The sequence below is a fragment of the Fringilla coelebs genome (assembly GCF_963513975.1).
Source record: "Fringilla coelebs genome assembly, chromosome: Z".
Taxonomy (NCBI): domain Eukaryota; kingdom Metazoa; phylum Chordata; class Aves; order Passeriformes; family Fringillidae; genus Fringilla; species Fringilla coelebs.
In genome coordinates, this window is record NC_140031.1 from 26,434,591 (window position 1) to 26,460,976 (window position 26,386).

The 26,386-nt window shown below is 39.2% G+C and overlaps 1 protein-coding gene across 1 annotated transcript in view; it reads right to left on the bottom strand.

Moving 5' to 3' along the window:
- Positions 1-26,386, bottom strand: part of PGM5 (phosphoglucomutase 5) — a 66,418-nt gene that overhangs the window by 8,425 nt on the left and 31,607 nt on the right. The window contains exons 7-10 of the mRNA XM_084225292.1: positions 16,480-16,595; positions 7,758-7,893; positions 6,631-6,814; positions 3,170-3,304 (exon numbers count right to left, since the gene is read on the bottom strand). Coding sequence (XP_084081418.1) covers positions 3,170-3,304; positions 6,631-6,814; positions 7,758-7,893; positions 16,480-16,595 — 571 coding nt within the window. The remainder of the gene's footprint in view (positions 1-3,169; positions 3,305-6,630; positions 6,815-7,757; positions 7,894-16,479; positions 16,596-26,386) is intronic.

A 26,386-nucleotide genomic window follows, 5' to 3' on the forward strand; every position in this document is an offset into this window, starting at 1 on the left:
CTGGAGACTTTTGTTGTAAGATGCTTTATGCTAGGTAGAAAGTATTACCAATTAATTGTATGAAAGATAGTAGTAAAATATGATTTGGGTGACTCGTACATTCATTAACACCAATGGTTTACAACACATACTAGCCTACATATAAACTGGAACAAAAGGTCAAGAAGGTCCACTTCAACTCAAAAAGTGCCACAGTTAGTGTTCCAGAATAATATGCACATCTCAACATGCACATTGGAAAATGTAGTTTAGAGGCTTTCTTATCTGTGAAAGATTCACCATCAGAAGCTACATTGTGAAAGACTACAGAAACAAAAGAAAAGAACTTGAACACTACTATGAAGCTGGATGATTAATTTTGAAAAGGCTTTGTCTGGAAAAGGAAAGGGGGGGGAAAAAAGGATGCTGGTATAAGGCAAAGTCAAGCTAATTACCATAATGATTCCACAAAACAGAACCTTCAACATGACTGAATTGCCTGTCAGGATGGAGACATTTCTTTTCTGTGACAAAAAGCAAAAGATAGATCAAGGTTTTTTTGCCTTTCAGTTCAGATTTTGACTGGAATTGTCACCACACAAAAACATGCATCAGTGCATTATCTAAAACAAGATGCTGGAAAGACTTGTTGCAATAAACAGGACCATCTGAATATTTACTTAAGCAGCCAACCATCAAACAATCTTGTCTTGGTTTATGATATAAAAGGTATGGAAGGGATATTTTCTTGATCAACTGTTTCAGAAAGAGTGCAGTAATACAGAAACCACATACAGCTGTCTCCTCAGCTACAGAAAAATATCATTCAAAATGTAACAACTTTCTTAAATACCATAAAGTAATACATAAGGTATACGTATATACTTAACATACTCCTTTATGTCAGTGCTTTTTCCTGACAGCTTACAGCAGTAACTGACAGCTTACATATCTACTGTGTTCCTATTACTGACAGCAAATAGGCAACAAAGTTCTTGAAACTTCAAATCTGTCACACCTCTTTTAGATGTGTGCATGTCAGTACGAACTTTAAAGCAAACTGAACAATAAAGGAATTACAGTATCAGGAAAACTGTGGCACCCCTTCCTAGCAATGCTGTTTTCTGAAAAAGGAGTATTTTATTCACATTCTTTTACAGACTTCAACGAAGACTATCAAATGTTCTCCTGGGAAATGTTTAGTTATTTTTGTACATGAGGATCTCCTAAAATTTATGCAGTCTTGAAGTCCACCATCTGCCTGTCAGATACAATCTATAACCTTGTTGTTCTTAATGCACTCATGTTGTTGGCAAAGCAAGCAGCCAGGGCAAGAAAAGAGAAGAAGTGGGAACTGTGCAATATTAAGCAATGAGAAACCAAATAAAGAATTTACTGTATCAATTGAGATGAAACTGCTATTTATCCCAGATGTTATGCACATGGCAGGAGATGAGGAGGGTGTTTACAGTACCATGAATTGCCTGAGGCAGTCTGGATATTAAAATGCCTGTCTGCACTGCGTAACTGCAGGAAAGTCCCTGTAGCAAGTTTCAAGGCAATGACGTTTCTACCCCTGGGATTATTTGTTCACTAGTGAATATTCTGATTAAACAGCCAAAAGTGCTGTTATCTGACAGGCTCTGTTACCAATACAGAAAAAAAATTCCTTCCAGCCTTTTTTCTGTCCTTGGGAATAATAGACCCTTTTGGTGTGCTGAATAAAATACCAAACTGAAATCCTTGAGGACAGTCATAAGCCCTACTGGCCCGCTTAGGATCCCCTGAGGACCCTCCCCTGCACCCTGGCCAAGGCCCATTACAGCCTGTCCCAGGGATGCTGGTCCCTGCTTGAGCTAAGCTGTTAGGAGTGCTTGTCTCCAGCATTATCTCTGCCTCTGCTGCCTGGGTGGACATCAGGCCCATGCTACAGGCAGCTTCTTTCCCTGAAAGACTGCTTGGATATATGCTGTATCTTATCTCCAGTTTTGACTTTGACCCTGTCTCCTGAGTAGGTCTACTCATCCTTGTTCCCAGCTCTGGTACCATCTTCTGCTGCCCCAGAAGAACCCTGCCTCTGATCCATCACTTGTTGAGGAAGCTTGCTACCAGAGAGCTGCCCTGTCCTACTCACTTTCCTGCTGTAGGACTGTCTCCTGGAGAAGGAGTGCACTGGTGCAGCAGGTCTGAATGCCTGGCTCCTACCGCCTTGTGCAGCAGACCCATTCCTGCTGCTCCCTGGACATTGTCTGTATTCTGGAGAGACTTCATGCACCTCTCTCCAGCAAATGCAAAAAGAATTTAATAGATCATATCTGCAGACATGGGATATGCAACATTTCTGTGACAACTGAGGCACTTTTCATGACTGGTACACAATTGTTTAACAGCATAAGAAGAAACTCACCATGGTCAGAATCTGGTGAAGCATCAAACACTTACCTAGAGTGCAAATTCATTTGACAGCACATATGTTTTTGTAGATTTGCATTTGCATTCCAGTCATGAAGGCACAACTACATGAGACTTAATACTACAGAGTTTTGATTTACTACAAGCCAAATGCTTAATTTCTTTTCCATGAAATATCCTTAGTCCTCTTTTCTGTATCACAGCATAAAGAACATTTACCGAGAAGAACCTGAGAGTGTGGAGTATGATTTATTTTATTAATTGTCTAAGGCATCTACTGGACAATTCAGCAAGTTGCTCTTAACCTTCACTCTTCTTAGGAAAAAGTCCGGCTACGATATGAGATAATTTTTAGCTGCAAGCTTTTCCCTTACAAGGAATCCCTACATTGTTTAGAGTCTGGTATCCATATTTCCTAACTGCACTCTGATTGTGAAGAATCCTTGGGATGCCCTAATTAAGTGGCTCTCAGATAATCTGCTTCAAAAATGGTTATCTTATTTTTAAAATACTGTTCCATAAATCAAATCTCAACTCTAAAAAAATTCTGAAAAAAATTCTTACTACAATGACTTCTCTTAACAGACTTGAAGACATCAATTAAAACTGCTGGTCATTCCTCAAAAGGTGTACACTTACACTAGGGAAACCATCTACAAACACAGTACATGGGTCAAAGCATTGAGTGTTGCTTCTGGACAAAGATGAAAACCTGTAGCCACTGCTATTACTGAGGCAGTCCTTTACTTACTGACTTAATACAATCCTGTTGCCTTACCTGTGGTTCTTTATTGTGTTGGCTAGGATCCTTTTCATAACTCTCTGCATAGATCCGCAGAGTAGCTCTCACATGACTAGAAGCACTCATTCTGAAGATGAGCCTGGAAGCATCTGAAAAAATAATCCGCAGCCCCTAGGAAAGGAGAAGGAACATCATATATGAAAGGTCACAGTACCTTAACAAATCACCAGCCACTGCTCCAAAATAAAAGTGAAAGGAAGAGTCATCTGAATGCCATTCTTCTTTCTCCACAATTTTGGACAACACACTCACTACTCCTTTTTCCCCTCTGAACACTAGAAAAGATGTTGTGCATTCCCTCCCACTCCTAGTAACAAATACACTCTTACCAATGTTTTTATTTCTTTTATTTGATTTGCTCTTACTCTGCATGGCAGAGCACAAAATCAACAGCCTGAGAAATAGGTATAAGATCACTAAAGGTAAGGGGCCTATGAAACAGCTACAGAATCCCTGGATCAAAAAGATAATTGCCAGTAGTGCCTATAAGCTGCTACCCCTCAAATACTACATGTCAATATATGACTGCAAAAATTTCAATAAGTCTATAGTACAATTTGGAAAACTTAAGGTGTTAATTAATTTCAAGTACATTAATTCATGCACATTAACTGTGTGCATAATAAAGAGGATTGATTAATTCATTAATGAACTAAAAATTTTCTCTTTGCTGCCATGTTCACATCTTTTTTTCTTTTCTCCTGCCCCCTATTGTACTCCATACATGAACACTTTTTTTTACAGACACAGGCCATATTCTTGGATCCACAGTTTCTGTACAGGAAAGCCATTAAGGCCGGAGGACTAAATTGCACAGATAAATAGTTGTAGTGTTGCAATATTCTACCAGCTGTGCACTAATATACATTCTAGTTCCGTTTATGTAAATGGTATCCTTAGACTAAGTACAATCTCTGATAGGCCAGTGAACTTTTCTTCCCCTTTGTCCTTCTGCTGTCAAAGGTCTACTACGCAAACTGAGATCCTTGCTACTTCTGTTTAAAGGGCAGTAAGCCATTAAAAAAATCAAAGAATTAAAATAAATACATTTTATTTTTCCAGTTTTATCAGCAGCTTGAAAAGACACCGATGTCGGAAATGCAATGTGTCAATATTCTAAAGTATAAGTAAAGCCTTTGTTTCCTCAGATATATACCAAAATATCTTTAGCACCATATAAAGCATTGTTTGATAATCACAGACTCATAGAACGTTTTGCGTTGGAAAGGACTTCTAGAGGTCATCCAGTCCTGATGTCATCAGGTCATCATGTTCACTGCAGTGGGCAGGGACATCTTCAATCAGATCTGGTTGCTCAGAGCCCCATTCAAGTTGACCTTGAATGATTCCAAGGATGGGGCACCCACCATCTCTCTGGACAACCTGTTCCACTGTCCCACCAATCCCATTGTAAAAAAAAAGTCTCCCTTACATCTAGTCTAAATTTATTCTTTTAGTTTAAAGCCATTACCACTTGTACTATTGCAACAGGCTCTGCTAAAAGAATTGTCCTCAAATTTTTTACAAGCCCTCTTGAAGTACTGAAAGGTCACAATAAGGTTTCCCTGGAGACTTTTGTCTCTTAGTAAAATGGCCAACTTCTACCTCTCATCCTTATAATTCAGATTTTACACAAAAATGCCACTGGTCCCATCCCTGGCTTGCTGGACCCTCAGGAGCAGCATTGTTACGTGCTGATATGTGCAAAAACACAGTACAGCTTTAAAAATTAGAAGTCTTCAAGAACAACAGAGTGTTTCATTCAATTTTAAGCCTCATTATTGCAGCATGATAAACAATATTAATGGGTTTCAAGAAACAGAATTAATTAGAAGCAACAGTCTGTGTGTATTGTTTGTTGCCTATTTTCTCATTGCTGTATTTGTTTTCTAAATATGTTATTTATTAACACTGAATAATTACCATGTAGCCAGCTTCTCATTCATGAGACATTGCAGTTACACTGAATATAAATCTCTCTCCCCTGTGTTCTGGGGAATAAAACTTGGCACATGCTCCTGAACACAGCTGAAAAATCCACACAAAGCCTATGACAGTCTGAAAGAGATAGCGGCATTTAGATGATGAGCAAGCTACCCAAAGAAAATGGCAGCAGTGAACTGTTGTTTCATTTGCATAGATCAATATCCTCTCCAATTTAGTGTGCTTGGAGAGTCCCACTGAGGCTGCAGACATATGAAGCTAGGAATGTGTCCTTGCCAAAGGACAAACTGGTTGAACTGTACTCTGAATAAATAGGAGCTACTCCCTATGAAAAGATATGCTTTCTGGTTTTATGGGCTCCCCTTCAGAGTCTGTCTGAAAACAAGCCAAGTCATGTTTCTCTGTTTGTGTTACATGGTGATATGATTAGCAATTATATTCCCATATAGAGTAAGTGCTTTGGACGAAAAAATTAAGGGAAAGAAAAGTGCAATTAAAATTCATAAGCTGGTTTTTGAACTATAAAGGTCATGAGTTTGCCATGTCTGTAATTTTCCACTAGACTTGGATATGACAATATCCTCATATCTTGTTTCAGTAATAATACGCAACAAGAAAGTAGCTCAGTGGCAGATAGGCTGCTCCTATTTTCTGGATGCAATGATGAATGGAAACTACAAAGACTCTGAGCAGAAAGGCATGACAATAGTTTTAATGGCTTGTAATATCATTTCCTAGGGTCTGTTTAGGTCAAATAATTTAAAAACCAGAGAAACCATGACCATAAAACATGAACAGCACAAAATCAGGAAAAACTTTAATAGGAGTCACAGCTCATATTAAGTTACTTGAATATAAATTTACACTTGGTAAAAGTATGGTTACTTTCGAGTACATAATGAATTTCCAACCACTGAAGACTCAGTTTGAACTTTAGTTCTTGATAACCAAGGAAACTCAGTATAGATGGAGTCCAGAAGGAGCTGGTAATTTGGGGTAGGGATGTCAATTATGCCGGCTACAACCCTCTAAAGTCTTCTGCATCCTACTGTCTACAGTATGGCATCTCAGTTATGTAAATCCTGTGGGCCACCACGAACAAGAAATTATTTTTTTGTTAATGGATAGCCAATGGAGATTTTAGACAGAAAATTGAAAAAGGGAAGACCTTGTTTCTGTATGATATTTTCTGCTGCTCTGGAAAAGGAACCCTCCCTATACATGCATTGCTTTCAACTGGGACTTCATCCCATCTTATGCTCACTGTGCCACTATTGTCTCCAGTTATGTACAGCAAGCGTAAAATAAACTAAAGGTGGATTATCTTATCCAGACTGAGGTAATCTTAAGTAGGAAATGCAGTATCTATCAGAGCAAAGGAAAAACCATCCCATAAATAAATGGACAGTCTTGCCAGCTGAATTTCAGAAACAACACTGTTTGAGACAATATGACAGCTGCAAAATTTTGCTAATCCATCACTACAGCCATACCTGTCTTTTGGTCACAGTGCCATCCACAGGATCTATGTACTCAAAGCTGTCTGTTCTTTCCACACTGTAGATATTGTTACCCACAGCAAACTGCTGATGGCTGAATGATTTGTCAGTGATCAAAGCTTCCAGGTCTCTCATTATGAAATACGCGGTTCTGGGGTCCAGTGCTTCGTAATCAAACCTTGCACATACATCAAAAAAAAAAAAAGCAGAACCAGAAAGTAAATCCTCAGAGCTGAGAAGACAGTTCTGCTTTCAGAGAACTCTATATACTCACAGTTAGCAGTTGACTGCTTACTTCAAAATTAGAAATGTACCCCTGAAGTACTGATTGCAAATGAAACCAGCACACATGCAAATCCTGTGCCATCTAACCATTACATGTGTGCAACCATAGTTCTACATTGGCCACCTGACTAAATCAACAGAAAGCATCTAGAAAATGAAATTTCTAAAGCAGCATTGAGAATACACAGCTAGCTTTCAAAACTTAATGACACAATCAGTGCAGCGCTCAACAGGCAAGGGAAATAGAGAGAACTTTGCTACAAGTTTGCTACAAGAGGGACAGGTGTGTGCAAAAGATCTTAAAAATGGCAAACCCTAGAGTAAGTCTGGCTTAAGAGAGAGGCAGAAGCAAAGCTGAAAATGACAGGTAGAACTCATCATATTGATGAGACCTTAAAAAAAACAAGTAAATGTTTGTATCTTTGGAGGAGTTATCCTGAGTTGGAAGCAGGCATAGGTTTCAGGTCTCACTAAAACAATGTTATATGGAGAAAAAAATGCAGGAGCAAATCTTGCTGGGACTATGTTTCTTTTTTAATATCATGTAACAAGCTGCACCTATATATTCCACAAGTAAATAATTCAAACCTTTCTGCCATTCAATATTTTAAAATTACTCATATGCTAGCAGTGACATACACATGTAGCTCCTTCTTCTGACACTTACTGCTCTGAAAAAGCCTGTCTACAAAACAGTCATAATCTGTGGCACATTTTCATTCGCTGTAGGCATAGCGAATGCACACCTAAGTGCAGCTGAGCACATCTAAACAAGCAATGATTGTAGCAGAATTCTCCTATCAGCTGCAAAAGTGCCTTTTCCTCATTTTTCTCACCTGCAGTAGTAGTGCCGGCCAAATTTTGCCCAGTGATCCCTGACAATCTCCTCCACACTCTGCTTTCGAGCTGCTAGGATTGAAAGCCAAACTAGCACAGCCCACAGTCCATCTTTCTCTCGAAGGTGGTCGGACCCTAAAGAGACAGACATCAAGCACATTATTTGGTATCACTGCAAATCAGAAAACAAGGTAAGAAGACTGGAAAAATGTCTCATTTAACTGTGTATGTCATATAACAGTAATCAACAGTACTAGCCCCAGCACCTCTGACATGTTCTAGACAGAAAACCAAAACTAATGCTTAAAATATTAATATTAATTAATATTAATTTAATATTAATTAAAATATTAATATTTATGTGTGACAAAGCTCATACTTGCAAAGTTAAACAAAATTTTGTACAAGTGTTTGAATAGAAACAGTAGCAGTATGAAAACATTTGTAGTCATTATTCCTTCTTACTGATATACAGTATTTTCACATCTCGGCTACTGTTTCCCAGAATTGGGCTAGAAATGCGAACGTCAGCCATGAACCAGAATGTTCTCCTTTTTGAGAGTCAAGCTCAACAGCATCTCCTTATATCTGCAGATGTTCGTCTGCAGATGTCAAACTGCAGAGAAAGAACTTCCCATTCCATAAAAATTGTGAATTTCCAGAATGTTCATGACCTCCAGTCAGGGCAACAAGCAAGAGCTTGAAAAGATTCTTCCAGAGTGACAAAAAAAAAAACAAACCCAAGCAAACCAGAGAGTGGAACTGCTCCCTTTTTTATATTTCTTCATACCTCAGGGCTAAAGAAGACTGGATGCTCCTATCTAGATCCCCTCATAGGTTTGTATTTATGAAGAGAGAAACTGTTCCAACAACGAGGACCAGGAACAGTTTTGGAATCTCCCACGATTCAACATGTAGTCTCAGATCTCAGTAAGATCCAAGACCTCTGGCACTCAGTAAATACTGATGGCAATTGAAGAGGTATCAAACATGTAGCCATTGCTCTTGCATAATACTACTAAATTTGGTTAAAGTTTGTTGGCTAGAGCCTTAGGGTTTTCTGTCTAGTCACACACATGAGTACAAAGCAAGTGCAGTAATTCAGAAGTTTTGTTTACTTCATGAAGTACCTACTGATTATAGAGGCAACCAAATAAATTATCTGTCTTTAGAAGATTGTTAACAAAAGAGAGGAATCTAAAAACTGTTAGGCTGAAAACCTGTTTTCTGAAATATTCTCCTTCCTCAAATACAAAAATCCTGTTAGAGCAAGACTGCTTTGTATGCCTTGGCTTTACATAACAGCCTGCAAGGTCCACACAGACAGCCATCTGTCAAAATAGCAGTGTTTTGCTACTGGCAGGGGACAGTTCCCATAATATAAATTGATGAACTGTTAAAGCTGTTAAACCGGTGAAAAACTGTCAACGTATTAAAGGCATATAAGGAAAATAACAAGATGTGCCGACAGACACCATGATTCCTAGGTCAGTCACTGCTGTTACCTTGAACTTGAAATCCCTCTTCTTGGGAGAAAGCAACAATCAGCAGCCTCTGCTCATATGGATTTTCTAAGAGCCCATTCTCCTGGGTCTGCCACAGATCTGCCTGCCACTTAGGCTTCTTGCGGTACATTCAGCCTCAACACTCTTTATCTAACATTAATTAATCTTAACATTAAGTTAACTACCACAGGGTTAAGTAAACGCAAATTACTATTCAGCACAATATTCAAGTTGTATAGGAATGATTACTGAACACTTGTTGATGAGGATAAAGATTTGCAGGAAGATTTTGTTTATGTCTTCGTGTTAGGTATTACAGAAAACAAGAACACTGTAAATGGATTTAAGAGCTGAGACAGTAACTTGCCTTCACATTTGCAAAGCAGCTGTCATGATAGTAAGAATATCTCTTTTTTTGCTACTTGTTCTGTAATCCGCAAGATATCTGCAACAACAGCAGTGTGCTATTGCAACAGCCAGGGTTTAGGCCTGGTGCTTGAGGAGCCACAGCTCAGTCTGGTCCCTGCTCCAGTACCGGGAAAGCATGGAGTGCCAACCAGCCACAAGAAAAAGGGCAGGGTTATTTATGAGCTCTCAAAGCTTTGCAAATAGCTTCAGATAAGAAATGAAAACAAATGTTCCTCTACAGAAATTCAGTCCTTCAGACATTCAGGCATAGAATCACAGAATTTTTAGGGCTGGAAGGGACCTTAAAGGTCACCTCTCACCTCTTTTACTCCCTCGCTGCAGTAACATGCTAGATCAGCTTAAGGGTATCTTCTACAGGAACACCAGCAATATGTCCTACGTATAATAAAGTCAGCAAAGCAGGAAGCAGAGTCACAGTCATTGTCACCAAAGCCAAGAGTCTGTTCCCAGATAATGGTGCAGGCTTCTGCCCCTGCCACCAAAAGAGAAATCTAGAATAGAGCTTTCATTTCCTCCCGCTCTGTTGTTCCCCTGGTAACAGCAAGGAAAGCCATCACATCACCACAGGGGCCAGGAACAGCAGGGCACCAGCAGCCAGGCCAGCAGCCAGGCCAGCCCAGTCCCACCACCCCCACAGCAGGGCGGCCCCAGCTCCGGGCACCAGGCACTTCCCGGGAATGGGAATAGGGCAATACCAGGCCAGGATGTGGGAGCACGGACAGGCCCGGCATGGCAGGGCTGTGGGGAGCTGACACGGGCCCTGCTGCTGGGGCAGGGGCTGACAGCCCTGGTGCTGCTCCTGGGCAGAGCGAGGGAGCTCCGGGGGCCAGGCAAGGCCCTGGTAACCCCAGGCTCACCCCACCATGGCTGTTGCTTTCCCTCTTAACCTGCACGCCTCTGCCTGTCTCTCCTTTCAGCCATTCATCCTTAGCGCAGAAAAAATTCTGTTTTGCCTAAAATGTCATCTCGATTGCTGATTATCACCAGCCATTTAAATGGCTTAAGCGTCTCAACAGACACCAGCAAGAAGTGGAGACGTGCAACTGAGCTTAACCCCTCAGCAATTTGTTCCAATATGAATGAGCATTTCTTCTCCTGCTACACAACACTCAGCAGACTGCAGGCCAGCAAATCATACAGTGAAGAGTGCTGCAGTCCTTCAGCACAATGGTCTATATCATGACAAGGGTTCAGGCTATGCTAAATATCAAAGAGGTGAGTTCTGATTTAGCAAACACTTTAAGGATATTTTACTGAACATAAATTTTCTAGTGAAACACGGAACAGAAGCATTTCTGAAAAGCTCTTTGCCACATTCTGAACTTTGTTCTGGTATGGCTTAAGTGCATAAATCTATATGAGGAGGGCTGAATGTATTATTGTTGATATACATTTAGCAGATTTTGCATGTTCTCTGTCCTTGCATGTCCCTCAGAGGACATAAATTGTTGCTTCTCTGGAAAGAGAAAGAAGTTAGAAGGTAATCTAGAGAAAAAAGTCTGGATATCTGGGATCTGGATATCTTGATTCTATTTCAGAATCAAAAATCACCAATTAAAAATACTAGCCTGATACAAGGACAAAAATCCTGTATGCCCAGAAAGTGTTTCAGTTTGTTAGTCTTAACGGAAGTGAATCTAAGAACATTTATCAGTTTGGTTACTGCATACATATATGCTGTTGTATTTATTGCCATTCCTTCTTTCAGCAAATTAAAATCTATTTCTGCAATTCTGTTACTCTGATTTTCAGCTACCAACAGTCATCTGTAGGGGTCTTCACTTGCTCTGTCTTAACTTAGTCCTATTGCCCAGCTCACACTGTAGAAACTCCAGGGAGGGAGTTTACTCTGCTGCCTCAGTTCAGCTAACACCATTATTTTCTCTACAGATCCAACAAATTTGCAGAGGCAAATGTCCTGTGCAAAGGGAAGAAGGAAAAGGTACCTCGCAGCCCTGTATTCCTGAAGTTGCAATACTAACACTGACCCCAGCTTTCCTGGGGCTCTGAGTAACCTCAGGATGATTCTCAGTGCTACTTTTAATTGAAACATCCTGGAATTAATGAATTCCTGATTCTGTTAAATGAGCTGAAGCAGAAAAAGACAGCAGAAAAAAAGAGTAAAGAATTTTTTTTTTCTGATTAACCCTTTATATTTAATTTGCATTTGTAAGAGAAATTATAATAACTGCAAGTGTTTCAACAACTTATTTTTAAGTTAATTCATTTTTTCTCCATATAGCAATAGGAAACGTCATTTAACAATAGGAAACTACAGTAAACTGCTATGTCCAGACTCAGAGTAAACAACCTGGGAAAACTCTCAGAGCATGTTCCCATTCACAGAGAAGTACTCCGCTTACACAGTCTTCAACAGAAGAAAAATCTTCAGAGGCAGTAGCCTGAGAAACAAAGCAAAATCATGCAAATACATTCATATTATGATTTTTTCTACTATGTGAAAGCTAATTTTGTCTGTATCTGAGACATCCAATTCTGATCGGGAAAGCAAACCTTGTGGGTCTTATGCATGAATAAAAGGTAACTGCTTTTCCCTAATTTAGTAATCCCAGTCTATCCTACTGCATTCTGTAAATGTGATTTTAAAACAAGAAAATCACAGGAGTTTACAAACTCACACCAAATCACTTTTTTTGCACATACTTGAGTCTTACAAATTTATCATCCAGCTGAAACTTAGCAATATTTTAGGCAAATGGAGATTTAGGTTCATTCTGATCTGATAATTTTTTCAAGTTAGTAAGATTATTTTGGATTTGTATTACTGCAAAAGACAACAAAATAGCTCATTTCTGGCTTTCATTCAAGTCAGCAACTGCACTTTTTTATATTCTCCACTAGTTCTTCTTCCACATAATCTTTCAGAAGGGGGTTGATGTTCATAGAATCTGGGAATTTGGAGATGAAGCAAGCAAATTAAAGAAAGTTGTGGCAATTAATGAAATGGCTTAAACTGCAGAGAGATAAATCAGCCATACAGTTCTCCTAATCCTGATTAATAACTTGCTGATGAAATTTTGAAACTAATTGCTGCTTCTGAGGCCCTCCTTTGAACTGCGTGCTGGGCATTAGTCATAGAACCAGAAAGCTACTAACCTCATCTGACAAGCTCCCCACACTGCTACAAAAATGGAAGAAGTTTTTAAAGCATTGGTTTAGCTCCAAGATCAGCTGCCAGAAAACAAGTTTGGGAAATACAGCTGTATGGGATGTTTTCAACATCTTTTCTCCTTTTATAGCAGAAAATTTGCTTTTATTTACTTGCCAGAGCAAAGTCCCTCATGTTAAAAACCAGGGCTCTGTATTACTTGGAAATTTCAGCTGGGCTTTATTACCTGGGTACACAAGCAATTGATTTCCAATGCAGTTTGATGACAGAAGGTGGATTTTAAAAACTCCTTTCTCTTACACAGAGCTGTAAATTTCACACTCTGATCACTTACATATTGTACACTTACATAAATATTCCATGCTGAAAGCTAAAGAAGTGCCAAATTTCAGTGCCCTAAATAGATATGACTGGGCAAAAGCTGTAAAATTTATTCAAATGCCCAATACTGGCAGAAACATGTGAGGGTCACACAGCTACAGACATTACTAAAAGATTCACAATAAGGTAAGTATTTACTGCTAAAAACAGATCACATTGCTAAAGTACTGGTCATCTACAAACCAGAACATGTCTTAAAAATAAACCTCCTGGCTTATGAGGACACTTTTCAGACATCTGCATTGAAATGAAAGATGATAAAGAAACTGAGGCAGTGAGAAAACAAACTTTAGACATCAGAGTCATTACATAATTTGCCTCAAAAGTATCACAGGATCACAGAACAGGTCGGGTTGGAAGGGACTGCAACAGGGCATCTGGTTCAATCTCCCTGCTCAAGAAGGCTTATCCTAAAGCACATGGCACAGGATTGTGCCCAGAGGGTTCTTGAATATCTCTAGTGAGGGAGACTCCACAACATCTTCAGGAAATCCTCTTCTGAATCATACTTTTTTACACAGCAACTACACATGGACTGAGGAATTCAAACCCCGTGCTTAGGTTCTCTGGATGCCCATGGGATTGAATCTTGAATGTCCAGATTTGCCTTTATATGGAATTGGATGAAACTGGAGGTCAAGAGGCTTTCTGCACTGAAGTGCTGCAGGTACAAGAAAGTTAATCTCATCAGAGCATACCAGGAAGCCAAGATATTGCTGTAGGCCAGCTCTCCATGCTGGCCAGCAATATGTTGTTCAAGTACTCATTTACAAGAGTCAGGATTTATGAGGAATCTGAAGAATTGATGACAGAATAGAAGAACCAGATCAATATAAAGAACACAGAGTGGTAAGGAATTTAGAGATTAGTCTGAGGTGAGGTCCTGCAAATTTGGAAGAGAGGCTATAGTACAGAAGGCAATTGTTTTAAGGCCTCACAGAAAGATACAAGCAAAGAAAAACTTCAATGGCAAGTGAAGAGAGAAGTCAGGGTAATTTTCTTGCCTATCTAAAACAGTCAAACCTTAGAAACACTTCCTTAACCTCCATGAGTATTTCTCTTCCCAAATACAAACACTATCAGATACTCAGGATAATAAAATTAGACCTACAGAGATCATAACGTCCTCATTGTTACAGTAGGTCAAAACACATTTTCATTTTTATGTGACTGATCTCCAGGGCTAAAATCCACCAGTACTTGAGACACCCTGCTTAGCAATACCTGAACATGCTTTTGCAATGTGAAGGGGAAATCCGATGTTTGTCTTTTTTTACAACTGCACCATAAAATTTAAATGGCAAGTATCCTCATGGACATGGCTTCTACTGAGCACAACCAATGATTCCTCTCTTCTTCCTGACACTGAAAGAGTCCTACTCAACACCATAAGATGAAGATGGTGTAGGATAGTAACTCCCCAAGCAGAGGCAGAGCTGTGGTAGTGGTTTGTCATGATGTAGGGCACAGAGAGGCCACTCCTCTCTACTCATAAGCCTACATGCAGCAGGAGGAGCTGCACTCTGTGGGCTAAGGGATCTATATTTACTTCAACATATGGGAACTCACCACCAAAACCCTTACAAGTTCCTTCCTAGTTAAAATCCACACTTTCTTCAGCAGGATGATGAAGCTAGGAGTTTTCTTCCAAATAATTTGTGTGCTACTGAGGCCATATTGATGTCTTTAGAACCACAAATTTCATGAAAGTATCTAGTTTTGCATGAGCAAGAGGAACTTCGGTATTTAGAAGGAAGAGGTACAGAATTGGCCCAGTGAAAAAGTATTAAAAAGCAGTGAGAGTTGAAAACTCCCCAGTTCACACCTCTAATGCGTTAATGGAAATACAGTTCATTCTGACACAACAAATAGCAGTACACTCTGAAAGGTACAAGATTTTCCTGCCCTTCTCTCCCCAGATTACATCTCTCTCAATGACCTCATAGAACACACTGTAGAGGAAGTTTCTATTCAAAAGATACAGTCAAGGCAATACAGACCTGTGCCACTCAGAGCAAATAGCAAAGGCATACATTTGGCCATTCATGGGACATTGGTTCCCATTGACTACAAAAAGAAAATGATCATTCATTATAAATTTAAATTCTCTTCCTTTTTACATATAAGACCCAAAGAAATATAACTTATTTTTGATTCTTGCATCATAGCCCATTCAGATCCATAGAGCAAACAAGAAGATAATACATGAAGTGCCATATCTATGGCTGCTTAAAGGTATTTTTTTAAAAAGCTGAAAGGTATTTTTTTAAAAGCAGCATTCCACTCTAATTTACCCCAACCAACAAACTTAATACTTGAATCAATTAAAGCAAAATGAAATTTGTTATCAAGTTTCACTGCATGGAAAGCAATTTTCTACGAAGAGCTTCAGCCAAGGTATTACACATTCAAAACAGAGAACTCCATATAACTCACATCAAAATACAGAAAAAACTACTGGCCAGGCAAATTATTAAGTTATTTTGGTCTGTGGTTTTTCAAAGACTTGTAATATAGCCCTACTGATAAATAAAGAAGGAAGAATTTCTGTGCCAGAATCAGGGAAACAAAATAACAAACACTCTGAAATTATTCTCATAAACTAAAACCACATTTATGTACATTTACAGACTATGTAGTTGAATAATCTGCTTTATTTCTTACTGTCAATACTATATTTCTGATGGCTCAAATTTGTCATTCATTCTGCATTCTGTTGTTTGATTGGTTTTTGGGACTGATAAGGCAGCAATACCTAGGGAAAACACAAACGCTCACATGTAACTGAATTTCTTCTAATGATGATTTTATCTGACGCTTGAGCAATTGTGATGTTCTAAAAAGGAAAGCATGAAACAGTTTTCTTAGATGTACCATCAGATATACCAATCCTTTGTACACCTAATCACATTAGGAAAAAACATGTGGCTTCCATATAGACAAAATCCCTTGAAATGCTGCTGCAGTCTGTGAAGACTTGTAGAGGAACCAGGGAGGCTTTTCTGCATTATGTTCAAGTCAGAAGAGAATGCCAGGCACCTCTAGAAGCAGTCTGAGCAGTAGTACAATTGCTTGTCTCTGCTGAATATCCCTTTCCCACATTTTTCATGCCTCAAAGTGCTGAACACCATACTTACAAGACGAACCTCAAGATGTGAACAACAGAAAGTTCTGTTTCAGCACGAGACAGAGCTACTTTGCTGATTGTTCTGGGTTTGACTTGAGGCATCCAGGAAAAATTAAGTTTGTGGTAATTTTTGATTACGTATTACTTACCAGTGCCAAAACTCTCCTCACCACAAAGGGAACAACGTCCAGAGTCCATGAGATTGGAAAAATATCTCCATCCTGCTGGTGTCTCATACACAGGAACCTTCATTACTTTTGCCACTCTGGAAAATATGCAATAAAACATCACATGATTAAGATCATGCTTTTTTTACATATGATCTGAGGTCAGTTGAGAAATATTCTAGGTCTCATTACATCTCCTGACAGCTAGACTAGAAGTAGAAAAATAAAAACCAAAACCAAGAACAGATTAATACTACCATTCAAAACTGATCCTTGTCTCAGCACCTAACTTCAGCCAGAACCCAAGTATGTTTATACATTAAGCGTATTATTTTGGAAAACGTAGGACCTCAGCTCAATAAGGTCCAGTATCTTTACCAGTATCTTTCCCTTCTTATTGACCAAGAAACAGCTAATCTAAGGATGGACAGTCTTGTTGTACTAATATTTTAATGGAAGTAAAAGTATCCTGTTGAAGCGCCCTCCTTTACAAAATACAGGTAGTCAAATATCAAAATGCTTGAAAGATACTTTTACTTCTTGTAATGTGTTCAAAGAGAAGACAATACAGGAATGCTTCCAGTATGTTCTTTAAAAACCTTTCCTTGTCTCAACCTGAGTCTCAACATATTTTCCCTCTCTCCTATCATGTAATACAAGAAACCCTCTCACTATGTGGGTGATGTGCCAGTGTTTTGAAGACGCAAAATTAACCACCTTATAAGCTAGATGTGCATTCTTTTCCCCAGCTCGTTACTGGTAAATATTCCTGTTATAAACTACAATGAAAAAACCCTTACTTGGACAAAAAAGCAAGCAAGAAAGAAAACCCACCCAAAGAACCATAAGTCTCAAGATGGGATTTATGCAAAATGGGCATTACCAGTCTTCTTTCTAATTATATTTGCTGGTTTTCATTGTGTGCCTAGGGTTTTCAGAGCCAACTGTTTTATAACATGGAAAGTAAGAACTGAGATATAGTGAAGCAATCTGACCAACTACCAATGACCGATTGCTTCAACTATCATACCTAACAATACCTCTCGAAGCAAGAGAGTTTACTTAATTTTAACTCCAGTCAAGCTAAAGCAAAGCAGATTAATCAAAGATGGATTCAACACAACACAATCTCTCTAAAAGTGTCAAGGTGAAAGCAGTCACCCTTCTAGTCAAAAAAACACCTGTTTTCTGATGGCACACCTCTCTGTCTTACATTAAGTGCATAAAGTAGATGGGATAAACTGTCAAAATATGCCAGCACTGACCCCTTCAAAACCTGGTACATAAATATATCTAAATGAGAGAATCACAGAATCATCAAGGTCATAAGAGACCTTCAAGATCATCTAGTCAAAACATCAACCTAGCACCCCTATAATCACCCCAGGTGCCACATCCAGACACCTCTCGAATATTTCAGAGAGTTACTCCACCATCTCCATGGCAAATTTATTCTGTTTAGCCACTCTTTCAGTGAAAAAGTTTTTCTAATATTGAATCTGAACCTCTCCTTGCGCAACTTAAGGCCACTTCCTCTTGCCCTTTCCCTTGATACATGGCAGAAGAGATTGACCCCACCTGGTTACAACCTCATTTCAGGCAATTACACAATGATAAGGCCTCACCTTTTCTCCATGCTAAACAACCTCAGTTCCCTCAGCTGTTCCTCACAGGACTGATGTTCCAGACTCACCAGGTTCACTGCCCTTTTCTGGACATGCTCCAGGACCCCAAAATCATTCTCCAAGTACAGGGGGGCAATCCCTGCCCTGCTCCTGCTGGCCACACTGTTGCTGGTACAGGCCAGGATGCCATTGCCCTTCTTGCCCACCTGGGCACTGCTGGCTCATGTTCAGCTGCTGTCACCAGCACCCCCAGCTCCTTTCCCTGTGGGCAGCTTTGCAGCCACTCTGCCCCAGCCTGTGGCACTGCCTGGGGTTGCTGTGACCCAAGGGCAGGACCTGGTACTGGGCGTTGCTGAACCTCACACCACTGGCCTTGGCCCATGATCCAGCCTGTCCAGATCCCTCCATGGAGCCTTCCTGCCCCCCAGCAGATCAGCACTCTGGTCTGATGGTGGAGTTTCTGAACTGACTGAGCTGAATTCTATTCCCTCATCCAAATGATTGATAAAGATGTTAAACAGGACCAGCACCAGTACTGAGCCCTGGGAACCCTAATGGCAACCAGCCACCAACTGGATTTAGTTCCATTCACCATCAAAAGTGGTAGCACTACACTTCAGCCCTTAAGTATTCTCTCTGAAATTTTTTACAGTTAGCCCGCACTACACTGTAGTCTCCAAATCAACCTTTCTTTTTATGTAAGAATATCCATTCTAGGTGTTCATATTACATCTAAAATTAGTGATTTTTAAATGAGATGGAGTAAGAATTGCTGATTTTTATTTGAAAAAGAGACAAAAATGTCCATGAAGAAAAGGGTATTACTAAAATTTTTAATCCTGAACTCAGATTCCATACCTCTAGTTTAGAGACGGGGTGAGTACATACCTCCTTGGGTTTATACTACATGTATTATTAACCCTTAGAAATGTTGTTCCATAAAGGAGGCTTCACAGGGCAGAGCTGAACAGGTTTCTGTCTGGCACTTCAAAAAATCAAGAACACGAAAGAATCTGACCTCTGTGTGAAAGTAACTTCAGGCTGAAAACAGGACTGTACTGTACCAAAAAAAGAGGAAACAATAAACCAGAAGGTAATTGTATTTGTAAAGGTATTTGCTGGCAGAGCAAAACCAATTCTCTTAAGGTAGCCTAACAATACAGCTGGAATATGTTTGCTTGCAGAAATGTTCCCATATCCTGGTTCAGTTTTTGGATAAGGAAATCCTTTCCCATTTATTTTTCTATATTCCTCTAGCTAGAGAACAAACAGCCTAGGATGGACTTACACTAAAAGCTTCAAGAAGCTGTAGCTGTTTTCAAAGAGTTCTATATACTAGGCTAGCAATGAAAATACAAATGTTGTTTCTGTTGGCATGTGGGGTCACTTTGCACAGAGTTTATAATAAGAATAGTTTGTAGTAGGAATATGACAGATTGTTCCACGCACCTTCTTTTTCTTGTTGTTTCTGGCTCTTAATAATTCAACAAAGTAAGTAGAAGTACACTGAAAATTAAGCATACTCCTTTCTTTCTGACATTTTTCTGAAATAAGGACTCATCACTGGAAGTCTCAATAAATGCAGAATTTGCCTTTATGCAGCCTATAGACATTCACAGGGAAAATCACCCCAGAAAACATGGGGGGCGGTATCCCACAGAAAGTTGCAAAAATTCTCAAAGCTGCAGACTCTGAGAAATAATATGCTGCATTAGATCAAACGATCAAACACATAATCACACAAAATACAGGAAAACACCCTCAGAGGAAGGAAACTAATATGTGACGGTGAAATTACTAGATCTTCAAAGCCAGGGAAAACAGAGATTAGATGTGGGAAAGGGGAGGTATTTTTAATTCTCCAATATCTACATCTTTCTAAACTAAAAATATGACTGGATATTCAGGAGAGAAAAAGTTTTTTAAAAATCCTCATTTTTCCCATATTTTTTTGCACTCTGTATCTAGCAATCTGCTTTTTAATAGACAAAATTCCTAAATCAGAGCTTTCAATCATTGATGAAACAGGAAGCCAGATTTTTTTTAAGAAGTTCCAGGTGAGACTGGTAGAATCCCTGTGGACCAAAATTTGAAAATAAGTTTCTGTGTTCTGCTGAACTGATCATTTGCAGCACTATTTAATGGAGCATATGGCTTTCTGACAGACTTGATAGATGCTAGGCAAATAAATGCTTAGGATAAGGGTTTAAGGAACTTGCAACTCTGCAAGAACTGCTGATGAGTCACAGTAAGGACTTTTATCTTCAACAAATCATAGGTCCATTAATTACATTTTACAATGTTTTTAGAAATGCACCTTCACAGGACAGTTCAACCAAGACTATGCATGTACAGCTTTTTAAATGTCTCTTCTTTCTGCATACTCACAGTAGAATCCCCAAATCTGGGGATTTAGAAATGTAAAGTCAAATAAATGTAAAGAGTTTTGTCTGTATGAGATCTCTTGATGAGAGAGCATACTACTTCTCTCAGAAAGTGAGTCTTGAAACTGGTACTAGAAGTGGTATCTATCTTGCAGAAGTCTCAGATAACACAGTAAATTTTATATATCCTTACATTTGTATAATGCATTATCAACAAGATAGTGATGCAGCTGTGCGCCTGGTAAGGGTGATACCTCAGGCTCTGAGATATCACCCTTCATGCTGTAGGTATTGGCTGTTAAAAGGCCCGACTTAATGGACAGAATATACTTCCAGCAATTTGAAATAAAAACTGGGGAAAAATATGCCCTATAAATACATTCATTTCCCTAGTCTATCTGAAGTAAAGACTAACTATTTATGTCTAACCACACAGTTGATATACCTGTGTTTATATGCTCCATGAGTATGAACTATGTTGAAAGAAGACAACAAACCACGGACATTCTGGTTCTTGTCATCTTGGACATCTAATGGGACTGACTTCAAACACTACACTGTCTTGCCTTCTTTTAGTGTAAGCGCTCACTACATCAATGAGATTATTCTGTAAAGTTTCTCCCGTCTGTGTTTGGCAGTAATTACCCCTTGCTAGACTAGGAAACAGAGTATTTACATTTAGAACCAAACTGAAAGGTAACCTTAGTTATAACCTGAGAATAACCTTAGTTAGTCTGCCTATATCAGAATTAACGGCATTTATGCTCGCAGGATGCTGAAATACTAATTAAGGAGAAAAAAGTTAAAGAAGAGTAGACTGTACTTTTTGCCATTACACATGTTACTTAAAATTATACTTTGTGAATTTAAAAAAAGCGGGAGCAGATGCTTTTAAATGTGGAGATAACAAAATGAGTGACAATAGGAATATAAATTATTGTACAGTCCCATTGTTAAATTTACCTTCCTACTGTTCTACAGTTTCACAGTAATTTTTATTTTGAAGAGCTAGTCCCACACCACCTATACTGACTGCCCACTTTCTTTTCAAACATAAGAAGAATATATACAATGCAATGCTGAAAATCAGTTTGAGTTATTTCTAGAAATCAGAAAATCTAGAAAACAGAATTATTGGAGAGCTTAGTACCAAAAAAGAAATGTAAAGCCAATTCTTGACCTCCACAATAAAGCATGACCTCTCACAAAAGCATGAGCTGGTCAGCTCATAATAAAGGTAATAATGAACATAACTATAGTCTTCTAAAAAAGATTAGAATTTTTAAAAATTTCCTGACAGAAAAAAAAAAGTAACAGCTGGTTCTAACATTACTCCTGAAAGACCTAACAGACTAATGAGGAAAACTTTACCAGGCAACTGGACTACTTATTGTACAGCTTCACATCTGAACATCCCAGGTCTTCTTCCTTATACTTCATAGCTATCTACATGTCACCTAACTAGGAAAACAGAAGGTACAGGACTCTTGATAGCCCAGATTATTTTCCTTGGGATTCTAAAAATATTAGCATGCTAAACTGTGAAAAAAAGATTTTACTTTTTAAAACACGAGGGTTTTTTTATTTCAAAGTGTTAAAGATCCTTGTGATAACTTTCTTTCAGTTTTCAGTAGACACAACAGACTATTTTTCACAGACAGATTCATAAAACAAAGTGGTCCTTGATGGTATCTCCCAGACACAGTGGTTTTGCACTAGCACAACAATTATGACTCCAGGAAAATGACACTGACTTACATTAACAAGAGTCAGAGGGAAGTTTTCTCTAACCTAATCACTACAATGCCACAAAAACATCCCAGTGAATACAAATCATTCAAATACAACAGCCTACAGCAAGCTGACTTTCTTGTGCCAGTGAAACTCTTATAACTTCCAAGAATAGATCAGTCAGACAGAATCATCCTGTCAAAGCTGTTCTCCACAAAGATAAAGGTCACAACACTGGGGGAAGGGCTTTCTTTGACACGTCTCATGAACTTGTAAAGATGTAAGTGACTGGCTAGAGGTTTGTATTGGAGGTGAAATGCTGTCTAGGGTAAACTGCAGCACCACTTTCATTCTGGAGCCTGAACTTGGAGGAAGAAATAGGTATTAATGAAAGAAACATTAGAGAAGCAACTCTAGCATGTCCTTGTCTCTCATCTTCCACCACCTGTAGGTATCAGCTGACATGTGAAAGATGATAATAGGCACCTGGGGTGAAAAGGTTTCAAAAACACTGACTGGTGTTCCATGGACACATTGATTTTCAATCCTGCTCCTCTCTGTGGTGCCAGCACTGAGGTAAACAAGGTGCTGTAAGAACAGCATGTCTTCCTCTGCAGAAGGGTAAGTACTGACAGGCACTAACAATCAGGAATTGAAGGAATTTGTGGGACAGATGTGCGCCACTGAAGGATAGTGTGTTGTAGCAGCACTCCAAAAGAGAACAAACCTCTGTAATGGTTTCTTTCAGAGTTACTATGGCTATAGAAGGAAAAGGTTTCTCACTAGGTCTTCTATATCTCTACTTAGCCACTGAAGTAGTCTTTGTTATCTAATCTCCAGCTGATAAAAGACTCATTTGATTTTAGGTCTGAAGCTTATTTTATTTCAAAGACAAGACTATTATTTGACTGAAACTAACAGACACCGTTTTTCTTTCCATTTCTGTAGTTTTGCTTCATGCAAAGAATTAAACATATCTTAGCGAGGGAATGCATCTTATTTATCAAGAAGATAATTTCTCTACCTGAAAATAAGTCTTCACACAGTCTAATCTTAGCCTACAAACCTTTGTATTTGATATTTTACTGCCTGAGTTGCTTGGACTTTTTTCCTAACACTCTGGACACTTCTGAGGTCCAGAGTGATTTCTGTTTGCCTACATCAATCTTGCTATCCCTTTATTAAAGATAAAGGGATGGCTGTTTTCTAACCATATACTACAGAATTTGTCTCAAGTGTACTTGCAACCAGACCAAAATGTAATAGTTTCATTCTTTTAGCGCACTCTTTTCAGCATTCAAATTTCTTCTGCAAAAATCACCAAATTATTTCTTAACTTTCTTGACACCATATTATTTGCCTGATTAGCCACGGGGTCCCATCCCATTCTCACTGCATGGTATTTCCACTTGTTCTCTTCTTCCCAGTGTTGGAGAGCTCTTTGCAACTTCATTTTTCAGCTTCTGAAGTCTAATTAATCTCACCTTTGGTCAGTTCTCTCTTCATTCTTACTGTTTCTTAGGATGCAAGAGTCATAAACCAAATGGTTGTAACTTTTTTTTTTAGTCCCATCTCTAAGTCTTCACTTTTTATCTATGCAACTGCAATAGACTGTGAGAAATTCACAATACTAGCAACGACAGCAGGAGCACTGGCACCAACCATAACATGAAATAGATGTTCTGCTTCTGGATGTTTTCACTCTGCACCACCTTCCCTTAAAAGGCTTCAACTGGATATTGTGCAAGGAGCAGAACTAAAACAGTCACCTCCCTTATATGGTCAAGTATTACAGTATTATTCCTTCCCAGTCTTTAATTTAATAAGCAAAAAGCAGTGGAATGCTAAGCCCTTGCACACAACACAGATAACCAGAACACCACTACGATAAGATGTAAGCTGTCACATCTGGCAGAAAGGCTGTCAGAACCCTAAGGCAGAGAAAAAAATAGGTAGTAGACAAGTTCCCTTACTTTTTGCTTTCTAGTATGCTACATCTCACAGAGAACAATCATATAAAATATATCAATACAGAAAAAGCATCTGGAGACACTTTAACTATGAAGCATCTAAATAAGTTAGGATTTTTTTTTTGTTTGTTTTCCTTCTCCCAACCCCTGCAATGTTTTAACTAAAATACTTATAGAGGTGGAATAGAGGCATGCTGAACCAAGCTCTGGTGTTCAGGGGTAGTTTCTGTCTTGAAAACTGGCAACTTCAGGCAGATTTTTTTTGGCGGAAAATAGTCCTTCCTCAGTTTGGGGAGCATATTCTGGCTCAGCCATTCCGGTTTCTGTCCCTCTCTCTTTGATTTTCTAAACACTGGGATGGAAAGCTCTTGTGCTCAAAGAAAAGTGATCCTAAAGAGTTACCAGCTATGGTCTCATCTTCTGTCCTAAGGGACAGTTTCCCAGGGGATCACATTCACTAATGGTTTAAACAACTGGAAATTTGCTTTTCTAAAATTCAGCATCCAGTCTATGTTCCTTGCCAGGCCCACGTTCCTTGGGATCATGAACTCAACCCAGGCATGGTCACTACATTCCAGTCAGTCTCCAGTCTTAACCACTCTAATGAGCTCATCACTAGCACTAGTCCAGGCCCAGTAATGCCTCTCCTTTGCTCAGTTTAGCTAACAAATCCATTAACACAATCTACCTGGCTTGTGTCTTGTAATATTGCAAATGAGCAACTGAGCTACCTGGAACTCCTGTTCAGCACAGTTACCACCATACCCAAGGAATATTGTGTGTAAAGTCAGACACTTGGCTTTGAACCTCTAAACCAAACAAATTTAAAACTTAGCACCTCCCTTTGGCCCCTTGAAGTTCACTGGATTTCATCTGTCTTCCTTAGGAGCAGACTAGCACCATCACAAGGATGCTTAAAGCCCTTATCCCAGAACTCAGGTTGCCCAGTGTCCCTCCCCACAGCGAGGCCTCACAGTCAATCATATTCCTTGTTGCCACCTATAGGTCATGGTGCAAACAGACAGCTCCATATTTTGCACCATCAAGTTTTCCTACACAACCTCTGCAGCACCTCAGGCAAATGTTACAAGCACCTTGTGCAAAACACAAAAAAGACAGCACTCTTAAAAGTACTTGAGACACTTTACAAAATAATGGAAAATTAATTTGTGTCCCAATCCCCACAGATAACTTCCTGATTCTATCCCAAAGGGTAAAAGTAAAGTCATATGCCTAACTGCATAGCCAGATACACAGCCAGGGGAGCACTGCAGAACTGAAATGCATTTGTAAGCAGGTCGAAAGCTGCAGCACAGGTCTAATCAAATCTCTGAGAAAGGACTGCAGAAAATCACTGCCTCTTCCTTAGTCCTCAGGGAGTTAAGTGGTCAAAGTAAAAATAGCCAGCACAGCTCCTTGCTGAATCTGCCTTTGCCTTCACAACTAATGTGATAATCCTGTCCACTATGGGCAGGAGGTGCAAAGATACTTTTTGTAGACACAGCCTAGTCTCAGTAAGCTGTGATGGAGTGAACTGCAACTGATGCAGAACTCACAGGTGAACGGAATGGTAAGTGCACCTTAAAAAATACGTGAAGGAGATGGCATGCAAAACTGGGATTTATCACCCCACAACTGCAGGTGCTGCAAATAGGTTATTGTTGTAGTGACCAAGGTATGAAATTACTGCCAGGGTTAAAACTATGAAGTGAATGCAAGTTACACACATGGTATAATGAGATTGTTACCATCCCAAATTTGGGAGCACTATGAGCCAATAAAGAATCTGCTTTCTGGAAAGTTAAATCACTTTTAGGAAGTTACACTGGTGAAGTCCTCATATGCAGCCCTAGGTTTTAAGGCCTTAAGTACAACTTTGGCTTGTCAGTCCCCGTCTGAAATCTGGGCGATAACACAGAATTCTAACAATGAGAGTCCATAGGAGAAAACAGTTCTCTGAAGAGCAAAATGTTTAATTCAATTTAATTAATGTCTGTACATATAGAAACTGAGAGCTATCCCTCCTTTTGCGGAAATTCAGCCTTAAAAAAATCCTACCATAGATTTTATGAGAAGCTACTTACTTCAGACATGAAACTGGCCAATAGGTCTGTGGCATCTGCTTCTGCTCAGTAAGACTGTTATGGTATGGATATTGCTGTCAGTGAAAGCAGGGTAG